We start from the raw sequence: 16,037 nt of genomic DNA on the forward strand, positions 1-16,037 counted from the left end.
GACTAGATGACCTCAAGAGTTCTCTTCCACCCTAATTATTATGTGATTCTGTGACATTTTTGGAAAATTGCTTAAATGGCTAAACATAACTGAATAGGGGAAATTCACTCCAGTGTAGTTTGTCTACAGAAAAGTCCAGGCACTACCAGTCACAGGTCAGTTTTGGCTTGAATGATGAGAACCTGTCCATGAAGGAGCATAAAACATCTACATTGATGCTGTCTTAGTGAAGAAGATAAATCAGTTTGCTTAGCGTCAAACTCTTGCCAAGGCTGGAGTGAAATCAGTGTAGTAATTCTTCATATGTTCCTGGAGTTTTCATTTGTATGACTGAGTCTCTGTCCTCTGGGTCCCATCTGCGTGCTGACTCAAGGAATCGAACTTCTGTGACAGAATTCAGTCCACTGGGATCTTCATCGGAGACAGCTCCCTGTGTTGCTCTTGCTCTTTTATCTCGTAGCCGTTTCTGGGAACACTTCTGTTCCTTCTTACCGTACGTGTGGACTGAAGCCTCCACATCCCCATTTATTTTTTCTTGGGTAATCTTTCCTTCCTTGAGACCTGCTATACAACCAATATTGTTCCTGTTGTTCCTAACCAATTTCCTCACAGAGAAAAAGTCTTTCTTTCAGGGACTGTACTGCACAGTTGCATGTTTGGCGCCTTGGGAGGAACTGAACCTCTGCTACTAGCCATGACGCCGTGTGATTGCTATTTAGCTATCTGTGTAGTCCTCTTCATTACACAGCTCTAAGGAACAAGGATATTATTGCAGGGCTGGCAGCTCTTTTCTGAAGTACCGGCTTTGTAGTCACTTTGGTGATCATTGTATTGATGCTGAATTTGACTTTCTGGGCCCCCAATGGGGTTGCAGAAAGCCATTTCTACTTGTTCATCTCTCCTCATTGTGATCACTACTTTCTACATCTACATTGGGTACACGTGGCACTTGGGGACATGGTTTAGTGGGCATGGTGGTGTTGGGTTGATGGCTGGACTGATGATCTTAGAGATCCTTTCCAACCTTAATGATTCCTAATTTTTGCTTTCATTAAAAAATAAACCAGCCACCAAGCCAGGAAACATGGAATTATGGCTCTACCCATAATTGGTTTAGTGGTGGACTTGGTAGTGTTAGGTTAATGGTTGCACTGGATGATCTTAAAGGTCTTTTCCAACCTAAACAATTCTATGGGATCCTTGCTACCATGTATGTGTTACCGCCTGCCAATAATTCCCTAAATCTGAGTAAAGTGTTCCCACCTGCTACACAATTGTGATCCCAATGGTAAATCCCCTCGTATACAACTTGAGAAACAAGGAGGTCCATGAAGCCATTAAGAGGTTCCAGGGTAGAAAATCAACTTTGTGTTAATATATTGGGAAATTTCGGGATGCTGTAACCATCCTTGCATGTGGGGTAAATTTGATCTAATCTTAAGTGTGAGATTCAACTGCCCCAAAAAAATCACCATAAAAAATGTAGATGTGGAAAAGTAACCACTGTTTAAAAAGGATTTTTTTTTTTTTTTTTTTTTTTAGGGTTTGATCTTGGCTAGCTCCCAGATGCCCACATGCTGCAGCATGACTATCTGCTCCACCATGGGCTGCAGGGAAATACCTCCGCCTCCCCCACTCTCCCCCTGGTGGTTGCACTGCTGTTCTCACTCTTGTTTTCCCTCCTGCTCTGCCTGTGTAGCATTTTTCACCTTTCCTTAAATACATTTTTACAGGGATGCCACCAGCTTTGCTGATTGGCTCAGCTTTGGCCAGCAGTGGGTCTGTTTTGGAACCATCTGTGACTGGCATGGGGCAATCTTTTCCCACAGAGGTCACCCCTGCAGCCTCCCCACTACCAAAACCTTGCCATGTCAACCCAATACACTTGAAAATCCTAGAACATCATAAATGGCACTAGACATCCCTATTTAGGCAGCTGGATCCCATGCCACGTGGTATTCCATTCACTCTCCAGAATATCAGTCCTTTATATCCTGCCTCCTGTCTGGCAGGTGTTTCAGACACTGCAGAACAGCTGAAATGGCACTGGGCACCTTACAGTAGGCACTGCAGTGATACAATGAAGTCCACCCCTTAATTTGACAAAACCTTCTTTTAAAAAAAAAAAAAAAAAAAAAAAAAAAGAGAGAGAAAAAAAAAAGTCCTCTAGCTTGTGAGGATGAGTGAATCAACGCCTGCAAAAGCAAATAACATTGGTCTTGCGTTTCTACAAAAAACAGGAAGAAAGGTACATAGGGAGGGAGGTAAAGATAGACAGATAGACAGACAGACAGATAGGTAGGTTCATGAAGAAGGTGTTTTTCTGTAGTATCTGAACAGGATTTTTCTGCCTGAGATCTGGTATTTTGAGCAGATGACTATTTGCGTAAACCTCAGAGAAAAGCAGAATGTGGAAAAATGAAGGAACGTGTAGTATACGTATTTAGGGTTATTTTCAGAACACAGTGCAAACTCTCATATTATGGTAGAGAGCAAACGTGTGAAGAAGCCAGCTGTGGTGCGTTGGCCCCGGACAGCAACTAAGTACCCACGCCGCCACTCAGTCCCACAAGAGCATGATGTTAATGATATGTGATATATCCCTTTGGCCAGTTTGGGTCAGCTGTCCTGGCTGTGTTCCCAACCAGCTTCTTGACCACCGCCAGTAGCGGGGTACGTTCAAATCCTGAAGACGGTGGGCTCCACAAAGCAGCCTAATAGGGAATTTGCTGCCTCCAGACATTCATCCAGCTGGACCTCTGCAAGCAGAGAGAAAAAGTAGAGGGGGGGCTGCAACTCAGTAAGGGAATACGGTGTGTATCAACAGTCTCGTAGACCGCCCTACAGGAGCACTGGGAAGGAGGAACATGGGTCAACAGGTGTCAGCTGTGGATTTGGTGGGAAAGGCCCAGAGCGTGATTCCTCCCAGCAAAATCTTACCAGCTTGGTCCCGCAGCCACCTACAAGCTTTGGCCTCCAGAAGCTCTGACCAAGATACCTTCCATTTATACTGGTGCAACCAGACTAAGGCCAAAACCGTGGCCCAGGCAGTTGGCTGCACATCCTGTGGGAGAAGGCAGAACAATCAAATACAAAGAAAGATCAGACTTAAACCAGCACGTGGAAAAAGTAGGAGCTCCAGACATCCACACAAACTCTCTAAGCTTCTGAAATCCTCAAAATCGGAAAGTTCCCAGGTACCTCTTGTGATTCCACCCCATACCCTCCACGCCCGCCTTCCACAAGCGGAGAGGCTCTGTATGCCAACTGCTTTGACCTCTTCCTCTCAGTTCAGCTCAGACTGGAAACTTGGAGCAGAGGAAGGTTCAGCTCATGACAGTGCCCCACTCCTGCCCCTGATCTGCTTACCTCACTGGGCCTTTGTCCCTCAACATCAGCCTTGCTGAGCCCCAAAGCAGAGGCCAGGGCTGTGGTGAGGGCCCAGGAGCCATTTGCTTTCTGGAGTGCCACCACTACCCTGAGCCCGGAGAAGTCACACAGTCTTGTTGACAGTGGTGAAATTGTCCAGTCCCAACTGATGTTAGATGCTGGTGGTTCTTCCGTCACCTGCTCTTCAGGAGAAGGCTCCTGCTCTGGAAGACAGAACCATTCACACAGCTCGTGTGAGATAGGTAACGGCTAGTAGCCTTAAATTCTGCCTTCTCCAGGCATACTTAACTGTCCTCCATCCTCCCTGGACTTTCCCAGACCTCCACAAGCATCCTGAACCTTTTCCACTCCTCCCAGAGCATCCTCAGATCTTCTCAGTCCCTCAGAGGTATCCTAAAATCCGTCCTACATGCTCCAGTTTACCCGGCATAATTCTCTCTGAACACCCTTAATTCCGCCCATGAGCATCACTCATGTTACTCCTTCCTGCTCCTTCCCCCGTTATGGCTCATGTTCACCATTGAGGGCCCCGCAGGGGTCCTTCTCCATCATCCACTCTTAAACCCACCAGCCTCAGCATGAGCTCTTCCTTTCCACATTCCAAGACATAAGACTTCTTTGGAGCTACAACAGCACTGGATCACAAGAGACTGAAGGTGAGGAGGGTCAAGCAGAGCCCATGGGCATTATAGTCCCACACGTGGCTCAGTTCAGGAGCAGATTTAAGGGCTTTCATGGGCAGAAAAACCAGCACTCAGGCACAGAGTAGTCGGGGCAGAACTAGGGGTCCTTTAAGGCTGGCCTAAAGGTATACAGAGGTTGGAAGGGACCTCTGGAATTGGTCTCGTCCAAATCCGTACTCAAAGCAGGTCTCATCGGAACAGCTCGCTCAGGTACCTGTGTAGTCAAGTCTTGAATAGCTCTAAGGATGGAGATTCCACCAGTTTTTGATTATCCTTATAATTAAAAAAACCCCCAAACCCAAAAACCCCCTCATATCCATTCAGCATTTCCCATGTTCCAACTTGCGTCTGTTGCCTCTTAGCCTAATGCTGTGCACTTCCAGGAAGAGTCTGCCTCTGGCTTCTTTTTATTTTCTTCCAGTCAGCCAGTTGTAGAGAGAAACAAGGTCTCCTCTTCTGAAAGAGGAACAAACCCAGCTCTCTCAGCCTTTCCTCACGTACCACGTGCTCAGCCCCCTCAGTTTAGTGGCCCTCCACTAGATTCGTTCCAGTATGTCAATGCCTTTCGTATAGTGGAAGCAGAATCTGGACACAGTACCCCATGATGCAGGCTAGCAGATGGTGCTGAATAGAGAGGAAGGATCACCTCCCCGCACCTAGTGGCTACACTCTTGCTAATACAGCCCAGGATGCGGTTGGCTTGCTTTGTTGCAAGGGCACGCTGCTGACTTCTGTTCAACTAGTTGTCTGCTAGGACCCCAAGATCCTTTTCTGCAGAGCTGCTTCCTTAAGCGTGTGCGCCCTGGGCCTTGCATAGAGTTATTCCATTCCTGATCCATTCCTGATGAAAGACTTTGCATTTGTTTTTATGGAATGTCATGCGGTTCCTGTCAGGCCATTCCTCCAGCTTGTCCCTGCCCTCCACTGTACTGACCACGCACCTACTGCTCCCAATTTTGTGTTGTTCACAAACTTGCTAGGAGTGCACTCTGTCCATTAATGCCCAGGTCATCAATGAAGATGTTAAACGGTACTGTTACCATGAGAGATCCCTCTGGAATTGCACAGGTTTTGGGCCACGAGCCGGACTCCGAACTGCTGATAACTGCTCGTTGAGCCCCACAGTCTAGCCAGTTTTCCACCAGCTTTATTATTCACTTAACTCAGCCAATATCTCATCAATCGGATGATAAGGAGACTTTGGGAGATTGTCAAAGGCCGTGCTAAAGTCAAGGTATACAGAATCCACTGCCCGTCCCTCGTCCACAGTGCCAGTTACCTTATCCAAGAAGGCAGTGAGGTTGGTCAGGCATGATTTACTTTTGATAAACCCATACGGGATGGTCCTTCTAAGAGAATTTGCTCCATATCCTTCCTAGGGACTCAGGGGAGGCTGACAGGCCTGTAGGTCCCTGAACTCTTCTCCTTCCCCTTCTTGAAGATGGGTGAGATGTCCGACTATTTTCCAGTCATCGGGAACCTCTCTCAGTTGCCATGATCTTCTGAAGATGATAGAGTCGCTGCCCTGCAGTGGCATCAGCCAACTCCTGTGGCACTCTTGGATGCACCTGATCCCATGGACTTGTGTAGGTCTAACCGGCCTACATGATTCCTATCTTCTACTTCTACTTTTTTACAATTATGGTGGTGAAGCACTGGAACAGGTTGCCCAGAGAGGTAGTGGAGGCCCTATCCTTAGAAACTTTCAAGGTCAGACTGGACGGGGCTCTGAGCAACCTGATGTGGTTAAAGCTGTCCCTGCTCACTGCAGGGGGGCTGGGCTAGATGACCTCCAAAGGTCCCTTCCAACCCAAAGCATTCTATGGTTCTGTGATTCTACTGTGGGTACTGCTTCACTCATACAGACTCTGCTGGGAGACTCAGAGACATGGTAGACCTGAGGGAAAACCTTATCAGTTAAAACTGAGCCCCAAAAGTTCAAGACTAAGGCAGTCTTTTCCACATCCTTTGTCACCGAGTCCCCTGCACCACTGAGCAAGGTGCCCACACTCGCCTTAGGCTTCCTTTTGCTGTCAGTGTGCTTAGAGATGCCTTTCCTGTTGTCCTTCACCTCCCTTGCAAATTTCAGCTCCAGCTGAGCTTTGGCATTCGTAACTCCATTCCTACATGGCTGGGCAATGTCTTTGTGTTGCTCTCAAGTAGCCTGTCTCCACTTCCACCTTTGCATACTTTCTTTCTGTGTTTGATCGGACTAAGGAGCTCTATGTCCATCTAAGCTGGCCTTCCGGCACACTTCCTTGCATTTCTGCCACTGGACTGGACCAGTCTTGATCTCGGAGGATTGGGTCCTGGAAGATCATCCAGCTGCGCTGGACCTCCACAACAGTTTCCTGCAGGATCCTGAACAAGGCAAAATCTGTTCTTCTGAAGTCCATGAGTTGTAATTCTGCTGTGTGTCTTGGTCACTCCAATCTCACGATCGCTGCAGCTAAGGCTGCCCTTGACCTTCACATCTTTGACCAGGTCCTCCTTGTTTGTGAGTAGCAGGTCAAATACAACATCTCTCCTAGCTGTTTCATCAGGCACCTGCATCACAACATAGGCTTCAGTACATAAGAGCAACCTCCTGGCTTTCTTGCATCCAGCCAGATTGCCTTTCAAGCAGATATTGGGGTTTGTTAAAACTGTCCAGGAGTGTCACGATCTGTGACTGTGAGGTGTTCTTCAGCTGCCTAAAGATGGATTCATCTACGTCCTCTTCTTGATCCAGTGGATCAACATCACCCGTGCTGACCTGTCATCTGATCCTTGCTCACAAACTCTCTTCCTTGGGACAGGTGATGAACCAGTAAATCTCCATGCACTCAAGCCATTCCTTTGCATCAAATGCAACCCATCCTTCTTAGCTTCCCACCCTGTCTTTCCCGAAAAGCCTGTACCCATCCATTGCAGGACTCCAAGTGTGAGAATTACCCCACCAGGTCTATATCATCCTAAAGAGATCGTGGTTCTGCAGCTGTGCAGATTTCCTCCTTTCTGCTCCCCACGCTCCACGCATTTCTGTACAGGCATTTGAGATGGGCCCCAAGTCATGCAGCTTTTTCAGGGGAAGAGTGAGAGCCTTCCCTGTCATCCTGTCCCCTAAACACATCTGCTCAACCCCTTGTGCCCTCACTTTTCTTCAGATTACTGTAGCCCTTCCTCAAGGCTACCTTACAGACCTCCTTGCTAGATTTGCAAGCCTGTTCACAACAGCACTTTTGTCCCACATGGTCAGATGGACCCTGTTCCTTTTCAGTAACCCTTGTTCCTCGGAGAGGGTCCTGCAGTCATAGCAGTAAAAGCCCTGCCCGTGGTACCAGCCACGCAGCCAGTTGTTGACCTGCAGGATGAGTCCATTTCTACCAGTCCTTTCTCTTTGGCTGGAAGGACTGAGGAACACCATGTGGGCTCCAATGCCTCCCTCCCCAGGGCTCCATAATCACACATGATATGCTCCAGGTTATGCCTGGTAGCGTCATTGCTGTCCACACGGAAAAGCAGCAATGGGTAATAGTCCAAGGGCCAGACAAGAGACTTGGAAGACTCTGCGGCTTCTTCGGTCCTGGCCTCTGATGAGCAGCACACCTCCTCCTGAAGCGTGAGGTTGGGTTGGCAGCTGGGTGCCTTCATGTCCTGCAGGGAAGAGTTTCCAGTAACTATCACATGCCTTTCCCCTCTGCTTGGACACTAGGTGCAGGCTCAGCTGGCTCTGGATGCCTCCCCTGACAGGCCTCGTTTGTCCTCACCTGTGCCCAAGGCACTATACCTAGTCTGAAGTTGCAGGTTGAGCAGGAGCCTTCCCCCTGTTGTCAGAAGCCACGAGCCCCCACCTTTCCCCATTCTGACTACGGCCCCCAGAGGTCCCATCCTCCTTGCTTCACGTAACTCAGGCTTTTTTGTCTGCAGACCAGGACAATCTCCTCGTCATTCACCCTGACGGCGTGCAGTGTGCTCACTTATTCCTTTTAGCTCCTTCAGTTAGCAAGTCCGAGCCTTGACCAGAACATACCTCCCACAGAGGAGGGCACTTCGGCCCTGGCCCCAGGGTGAAGCACCAGCCTCTCTCTCCAGCTCAAGACCTAGACAACACTACCTTCCTTTTATGCTCTGTCTGGACTGGGGCTTCCAATGTACCAAGGGCAAATGCACCAGTCAGTGCTGGAGAAGGTATTTTGTGGCATGCTGCACAACCTTCACTCAGCCCCATACAGGCCTGAACAGTTGCTGGACCCCTCTGCACCCCTGCTGCACTAACTGCTGAGACAACTGCTATGTCTGTGTTAGCTAGCTCTATGTTCTTGCCTACCAGATACACAGCTGCTTCCCAAACACCAGCTGAAAAAGTGCTTGCCACCTTCTCCCACCATTAGAAGTCTGTTGAAGACATAAGCATAGACCCTCCCTAATTAGGAAACAGCCAACAGACGCTGACCATTAGAGATGGCTGAAGCACAAGTCTACAGAAGTTAACTCTCCTCAGCAGCAGCAGTCACAAGAAGTCCCCAGCAGGTGATCCTTGGAGGTCAGAAGATGAGCCCTGGACAGGCAGAAGGCTGGAAGGAGAGGAAGCCTGGAAACTGCCGTGCAAACGGCTATGTCTCTGCTAGCTGGCTCTTCTTTTCTGAACTGTACGAGGGTAAAGCTAAAGATTCATGCAGATATTTTGTGACAAACTTAGTGTTTGGGTGCGGAGCTAAGGATAATTGGAGACAAGGACAAGGTTACTTCAGGGAAGTATTAAGCATTTGATTCTGAGTTTCCAGCCCAGAGTTCAGATGTAGGAGTTTGCTTTGTCTGTCACTCCATCCATCCCCAGCACAATGCCAACCAGGAAGTCTGGTGAGAAGATAAATGCTGAAAGGAGAGTTCAACCCTAGTGCAACACATTTTGAGCATGCTCAGCTGAGAAGTTTCTCCTTACCTCTACAGGATGCTGAAAGCTGGGTGAGTGCCTCAGCGTCAGGGGCTTTGCGACCAAGTGTCTCAAGGCAGAACTGGCACTTCTGGAGCATCCAAAACTTGGTGGACTTGAACCGCACAGGCCTGGAGCCACGCAACCAGAGCAGCTGGCAGGGAACCAGGTTGCAAGAGGGAGAGAACAACACGGAGGAGTCTGGAGGCAAAGAATCTGCGGAGAGAGGCAGGGAGATGGGGGTTTGACTCATGGGTATTAGAGATAGGCAAAAGGGTGGTCAGGCCCACAGGGTAGGGGGCTGCAGATGGTGAGGAGGCATCAGACCAACAAGTCCCGCTTTCCCCTCCCAGTGCTGTCCCCACTGTTTCTGGCCTTACCACGGTGCCAGCCGTCCCTCTGTTTCATGCGTATTGCCACACTGGATGTGAAGGGGGACGGAACCCCCAGGCTGAGGCTGGACTTAACTGCGCCGTGCCGGATGTCCTTCTCTGCCCTGCTTGTCCCCTCCCAGGAGAGTTTCCACAGCAGGTGCATCATGGCCATGCGGTGCACAGGCAGCCTGCAGGGGCAGGGAGTTAGTCCTTGGTTCCACCTCGGGGAGGGGCGTGGGACACGTGGAGTAAAGAAGAGGGGGCAGTGGGTTAATGGTCACTCAGGTCCTCTCCCGAGGTCAGGGCAGAGGGGACAAGGGGACAGCACTGGATGCCCAGATTCTCTTCCCACCTCAGGCTACAGTGGGAAGGATGCCAGCAAATGACACCTGCTGTCCCTCCTCCAGACCTTGCCAATGCCACTCTGCCTCGTGGGCAAGTGTGTTACCCTCTCACCTGTCGTCTGATGATGGGGACAGTGAGAACCTGAGCGTGTAATCGAAGGAGTGGCTGCCCACGTGGTACTGAAGGGTCACGGCTCCCTCACCCACCTCTGGATCCTGGTGGTGCAAAGGAAGAGTCAGACAGAAATGTTCATTGGCAAGGCACTGGCAGCCGGGCTACCTAGGTTCCCTCCCTGATCTACTAAGGTAGTAGGTGTCCATGGGTGGAGCAGAAGCAGTGGTCTCTCTGGGGTAAAGAAGGGGGTTCACAGAGCCCTGATCGCAGTCTCTCTCGGGTCTAGTGTAGGTGAAGGACTCAGTGCTGGGAAGGTGAAAGAGGGAGTAGGTCCTTTACCTCCCAGAAATCCCTGTCCCAGTGCATATGGTTCCTGGATCACTCTCACCTGTGCTTGCCCATGGATCTGGGCATAGATGGAGCTCTGATGTCCCTGGAAGATCATCTCAGGAGCTTTTCTGATCATTGACACCTCCAGGCCAGGTGGAAGGTCCCAGCGTAGTGAGATCCCACTCGCCAGAGGCTGCAGAGCCCGCTGCAGGCATCTCACTCCCTGGTGAGGGGAAGCAGAGGGCACAGACCACTTGGGTTCCCTCCCAGTTCTGGGCGGGGGGGAAGTTGGAGGGGGTCTCTGAGTTGGAGTGGATGGTAGTATTTGGATTGCCCTGCATGTCTAGGAGAGCCATGTGAGGTATTGAATAGAGCAGAGGGGTACCTGGGTCATTACCTCGGATGTCATGTCCACCCTAGAGTGGATGCACACGCATTCACCTTTGGTCTCCAGGGCCATGGCCTGGGAAAGGTTGAAGCTGTCACATCCGTTAGTAGGAAAACAGAAACACCTGTACAGGAAAAGAGGGGGAGTTTAGAGATGGGACAAAGGTGAGAGGCACAAAGGACAAGAGTGGTACAAAGGACAAAGTCTGGAGAGGGAAGAATGCCTCTAATTGTAGAAATGAAACTGACTCAGAGTTTTCCCATTCACTCTGGGGTGAGAGGCATTGCCTGCTGGACAGGGAGCTCGTGAGAATGGGTTTTGGGCCCGCAGAGCACATTGAGGTATTGCGGGGGGTTGGGGGGGGGGGGGGATGGGGGAGAAGAGGAAAAGTGCTGAGGAGAGCAGGGAAAGGTTGGGAGAGGAGGCCCGCTAGATGACGAGTATGGGTGGTCTTAGTGAGGTAAGGAAAGTGCGTGTGGGGGGGTTGTTGCTGAAGTTCCATCGATGTAAAGAGAAGATCTGGGGCAGACTGGGACCTGGGAGAATGTCTGAAGGACTCTGATAGTCAAGGGGAGAGGAAGGTTGTGAATTAGCACACTAGGGGACAGGAAGAGGGCTCCCCCATTACCGGTGGTGGTCCCGGTAACGGTAGACCTCAGCCATGACAGCTTCCTCTTCACTGGAGATCCTCCTTTGGATGAAGATGAAAAGCTGAGGGAGAGAGGAGGGCAAGCAAAGATTGCCAGGGCTGGGCACCCCCGTAGAGGAAAGACACCCTCCTAAAATGCAGGAAGCCTTCCCAGTTTGCTCCCTTACCCTCTCGCGCCCACTGGCCTTGAGACAGGAAAAGAGATTGTGTGTCTCCTTTCATTAACACCAGGACACCTCTTAGCACAAAGGGACACCCCACATGGAAGATCCACCTTCCCCAAGTGCAGGCAAGCTCCACAGAAGCCCTCCCATGCTGCCCACCCCAAAGACGGTGTCACCTTCTGCCACGAGGATGCCCCTCCACATGCCAACTCCCGGTGCAAACAGCAGCAGAATGGCTCACCCTGAGCCCTGAAGTCTACCTTTACCCCATTGTTTGCACCCATTCCCCTCCCCATAGCCCTTTGGCCCCTGATACCTGGCGGGGGTGCCCATGAAGGTGAGGAGTGCTGTAGATAGACCTTAGGAGGCCCAACAGGTCACAGCCCCCCAGATCAGGGCAGATGGAGGAGATGCGCCTCACTGCATTGTCCATGCTTTCCTGCGTGTATTCCACACTCTGCCTGTGGGAGGGCACCCAGAGTGTTAGAGGTGGGAGAACCTGGCCCACGGCTACCCTCACATGGCCACTCCCTAGGAAAGCCCTACCTCACGACCAGTGCTACAGAAGCACCCTGAAAAGAGGACTTACCCTCTCACTGCCCCCAACATATCCTGCCCCATAACTGCCCTCCAGCAAGTGCTTGTCCCATAGTTTCCCTTAGAAAAGTCCTATTCGACTTACCCCGTGGCCCTGCCCCATCCTCACTCCCAACTCACGGATAGAAGGCTTTGAAAGTGGCCCCAAAACTGTAGATGTTGAAGTAACAGCCCAGAGGCAAACTCTTGAGGAGGAAGAGCAGTGTGTTCTGGGGACAGATGGAGGGATGGGCAGAGCTGAGATGGGGAAGCTAGGCAGAACATCCGCCCACGTGAAGCAGCTTGCCTCTATCCCCACCAGCCGGGCATGACCGGTGTGGGAATTCCCCCCTGAAGACCTCTGCTGCTGGTACCTGTGCATCCTGGAAGAGGCTGCGGTCCATGAGAAAGAGGAACTCCCCAAGCTGGCCTGGACTGGGCACCACCTCAGGAATGTTGGGCATCAGTGTCACCATCACCACAGGGTCTCCCAGCAGAGAGCCTGGAGCGTGTGTGGGTAAACAAGGAGGATTTTTAGGTTGGAGCCCCCTTCCCTGTCTCTTTGGTTTTGTCCTCCACATATCCCTCAGCTCCCAACTATTGCCTAAAAAGCCCCTCAGATCCCCCCAGTGTCCCTGATGCCCACTTCCACCCTCCTCGCTCACCAGGTGGGGCTTTGGGATCTCTCCTCTCCACCACAGCGCTGAGAGTCTGAGACTCTCTGTAATACACCAGCAAGTCCAGATCATCCCACATCAAGGGTAGCGATTTCAAGGAGACCTGAGGACAAGTAGGGGGTGGGGAGGAAAGAGAGCCAAGTGAAAGGATTGAGGAGTCCTAAGGTGCGTCAGCAGGCTGCAGATCCTTCCCTTCCCTCCCGCTTTGGGACACTAGCATCTGGCAGGGCCGTACCTCAGCAGACGTCTGGTCTGGAGCTGTGTATTGCAGAGGGGTGTAGCTGCTGTTCATGACTATATGGGACACACCACGGGCTGACTTCAGAGAGATGCTGAAGCGCAGGTTTTCGAACGTCTCCTCCTCAGAAAGGATCCAGCCTGCAGTGAGAAAGAGGGGTGAGAAGGTGAAACAAGAGACCCTAGGGCAGCAGACAGCTATGGTGGGGCACTGTCTGTCGTTGGTAGGGGGGAAATGTGGCATCTGAGATGTCCCTCACTGTGGTGCTTGGCGGGGGAGGGGGAGGTGTGTGTGGCGGTGGTGGTGGTGAATCTGTAGACTCGCCCTGTGGTTTGTACAGGGATCTGTGGGGGTCTCTTGCTGTGGTATAAATGGGGAGACCCGCGGGGTTCCTGACTGTGAGGTGCAAGGGGGAATATTCAGATTCTCTCACTGAGGCACGTGTGCAGATACAGGGGTCCCCCCCCGGAGGGATGCTGGGGAGTGATGTGTTCCTCCCTGGGCGATGCACCTGAGGAGATCACTCACTAATGTATTTTAGCTGGGGGAACAGCTCGTGTGGCCAGCAAAACTGGGCAGCTCCATCAGGCTGCAGTGGCAGCTCCTGGACATAGCACAGGCTGATGACCACCTCCGTGTTAGGAGGCACGGTCCCCAGGAAACAAGCGAAGACAGGACCCCAAAGATCCCACTGGTCCTGCAGGTATCTCAAATTCTCCATGCCTGAAGTGGCTTTGTACAGCTGCTGGGCCTGCCACAGGGGGAGAAAAATGTGTCACTGAGGTCTCCACAGGATTCCATTCTCTCGCCTGCACGCTTCAGCCCAATCTGCAGACCACCCCCTCCCACCGCAATCCCAGTACCTCCTCCTTCTCCCAGAGCATTGCTTCAATACGAGTGTCCCCCATGGTAGCGTAGAAGGTGTGTACAACAGTGTCAGAGTCCACAGGAAAGACAAACATGGTCTCCTCAGAGACTTGCTGCATATTGCGGAAAAACAGCTCAGACACCACATCGGCTACAAAGTCCTGGATGGTTACATTTACTGTCACAGCTTCCAGCTCCACTGTAGGAGGCGAAGAAAAGAACCATACTCCCCTCTGGAATAAGCCTGAGGAAGACACAAGAGCTGTCTGACTCCCTGGCTGCACGTCGGAAACTTTAAATTTGAGGTGTTTGCTTGTAGTGGGAAAGAGTTGTGTATCCAAACCTGCCACAGAAATGCCAGCTGCAGAAGCTGACAAATAGCAACGAAAGGTCCCTGAGGCTGTCAACATGTTTCCCTTAGACCACAGTTCCTCATCGCTCTAAGCCCCTTTCTGTCCAACGCACATGGCAGCTGTGCCCTCACATTGCCTGAATGTGCCATGCTTCATCTTAGTTCAGGCCTACCATGGCATTGAGAGGAGTCTGTCTGTCCCCCTAGCACATAGTGTGAGACAGTCCCACAATAGAGCTTCACCCAAACGGCAGGAGGTACCCTGCAGCTCCTCAAACCTTCAGACCACATCTCAGACATAGGAGCAGGGCCCACCACCTGCTTTGAGACCAATGCTCCAAAGAGATGAGCTTGATTTTCAACGTAAGCAGATATGCTGCTCATTTTGGACTACTGGAAGGGAAGGGGGGACCCTACCAAGGGCACTTAGCATGTCATCAAAGGTAGAGTCACAGGAAGTTGCCTGATCTCCCTTTCATTGTCAGCGGTGGAGACGTTTCTCGCTGACCTCCCTTTCTCACCTGTCACACTTGTAGCGTATGGTTTATCTGAGGCCAGCAATATGTAGGTCTGAATTTGGCTGGGAGATGGCTTTGATGACCTCCCTTCCTGCTATGACAGCAGCCCATGGAAAGGCAACATCCTCCATGCCTTTGCCCTTGGTTTGAGATGAAGAGCATCTCGTATTAGGGCAAGGCTTGGCATCAGTGGTGCATCAAACCTGATGGTAAAATGCGTTGGAGTAGTGTCTTAGTCAAGAATGGCGTAACACCGTAGTAGGAATAGAGTGACACTCGGCAAAGGAACGTGTAAGACCTTCACAGGGGTTGCTGTAATGTCTTGGAAGGGAACGGTGTACAGAAGATGGTATAGTTCACCTGGACGGGATGATGCAACTCACCAATCAAGCAATGTACCTAGGTATCACAACGCAATTCAGTAGGGCGTGATTTAGCACCACAGTAGACGTGATGCAATATCACAGCACTGAGGAGTGTTGCCCCCCATCCCACAGCAGCAGACATCTCTTCTGCATCATCTTCCCACTTTGTGATGGTTTCCCTGGAAAGCCTGCAGCACTACAGGTGAGGCGAATCACACTTAGAAAAACATCTTTTGCTATGCCAACCAGAAAAAGTGACAGCTGACTACAGGCCGTGCCCCTGAGTTCCCAGAACATGGTGACGTGTGCCTCCCTGTCAACCACCCAAGAAATCAGTTCCTTCCCACATTGCTCTCCCAGATAAAATCTTCTCCACTGCTCACAGACACAGTGGCACACACCCTTCTGGCCCCAACTCACCCCTAGGCATATACTGCTTGCTCAGGATGCCACTTCGCCTCATCCCGACTCTTTGGTTGAAGACAGCTTCTGTGTGGGGAAGAGCATAAAGTGAGCTATGAGGGCCTTGTGAAAAAAATCTGGGCACCTTCATCTTCCCTTCCTCCAAGATATGGAGCTCCCCCCAACATACGTGGGCCAAGGTGACTCTTTGCTTCCTCACATCCCAGCTCAGGATCCTTTTTGCCCCTCTCTCACCAGCCTGGTAGCAGATCAGTAGGAGGGAGGCCTGGGATGTGAATTGCAGGCATCAAAAATGCCTGTTGGTTCAATGGGGTGGTGGTGCTTAATTCAGATTAGAGCACGGGGAAGGTGGAAGCAATGATGGGCCACAGCCCGAGACATAAGGCACAGCATGAGTTTGGGCCTGAACAGTGGCAATTGCACCTGGAGGACACCGGTACCAATGTTGACAGAGGAAGAAATGGGCAGAAGGGTGGACAGACAGAGCAGGCGAAACACGGTCTGTGAGGATGGGTGGAGGAATGCATGGATTTGTGTGAGGAGAGTGGTGGAGCTGGATAGTTGGAGAAGGCAGAAAATAGCGACCGTATGGGGAACGGGGGAGGGGAATGGATGAGTGAACTTGTGGTTGGGATGCATGGATGCACATCCAGGGAAGTGGGGGGCCGG

General features: G+C 51.2%; 1 protein-coding gene across 1 annotated transcript; it reads right to left on the reverse strand.

Annotated features, from left to right (window-relative positions):
- Nucleotides 1–2,743: 2,743 nt before the first annotated feature.
- On the reverse strand, nt 2,744–15,408 carry LOC104026507 (von Willebrand factor A domain-containing protein 5A). Its single transcript, XM_075722972.1, is given in 18 exon segments — nt 2,744–2,794; nt 2,796–2,873; nt 2,876–3,064; nt 3,370–3,593; nt 8,998–9,204; nt 9,369–9,550; nt 9,819–9,922; nt 10,210–10,374; nt 10,549–10,663; nt 11,168–11,250; nt 11,669–11,813; nt 12,070–12,158; nt 12,303–12,430; nt 12,594–12,708; nt 12,841–12,983; nt 13,372–13,594; nt 13,707–13,954; nt 15,366–15,408. Coding segments are annotated over 18 exon segments (2,532 nt in total).
- Between the last annotated feature and the right edge of the window lie 629 nt (nt 15,409–16,037).

Source organism: Pelecanus crispus, chromosome 18 (genome assembly GCF_030463565.1).
Source record: "Pelecanus crispus isolate bPelCri1 chromosome 18, bPelCri1.pri, whole genome shotgun sequence".
Taxonomy (NCBI): Eukaryota; Metazoa; Chordata; class Aves; order Pelecaniformes; family Pelecanidae; genus Pelecanus; species Pelecanus crispus.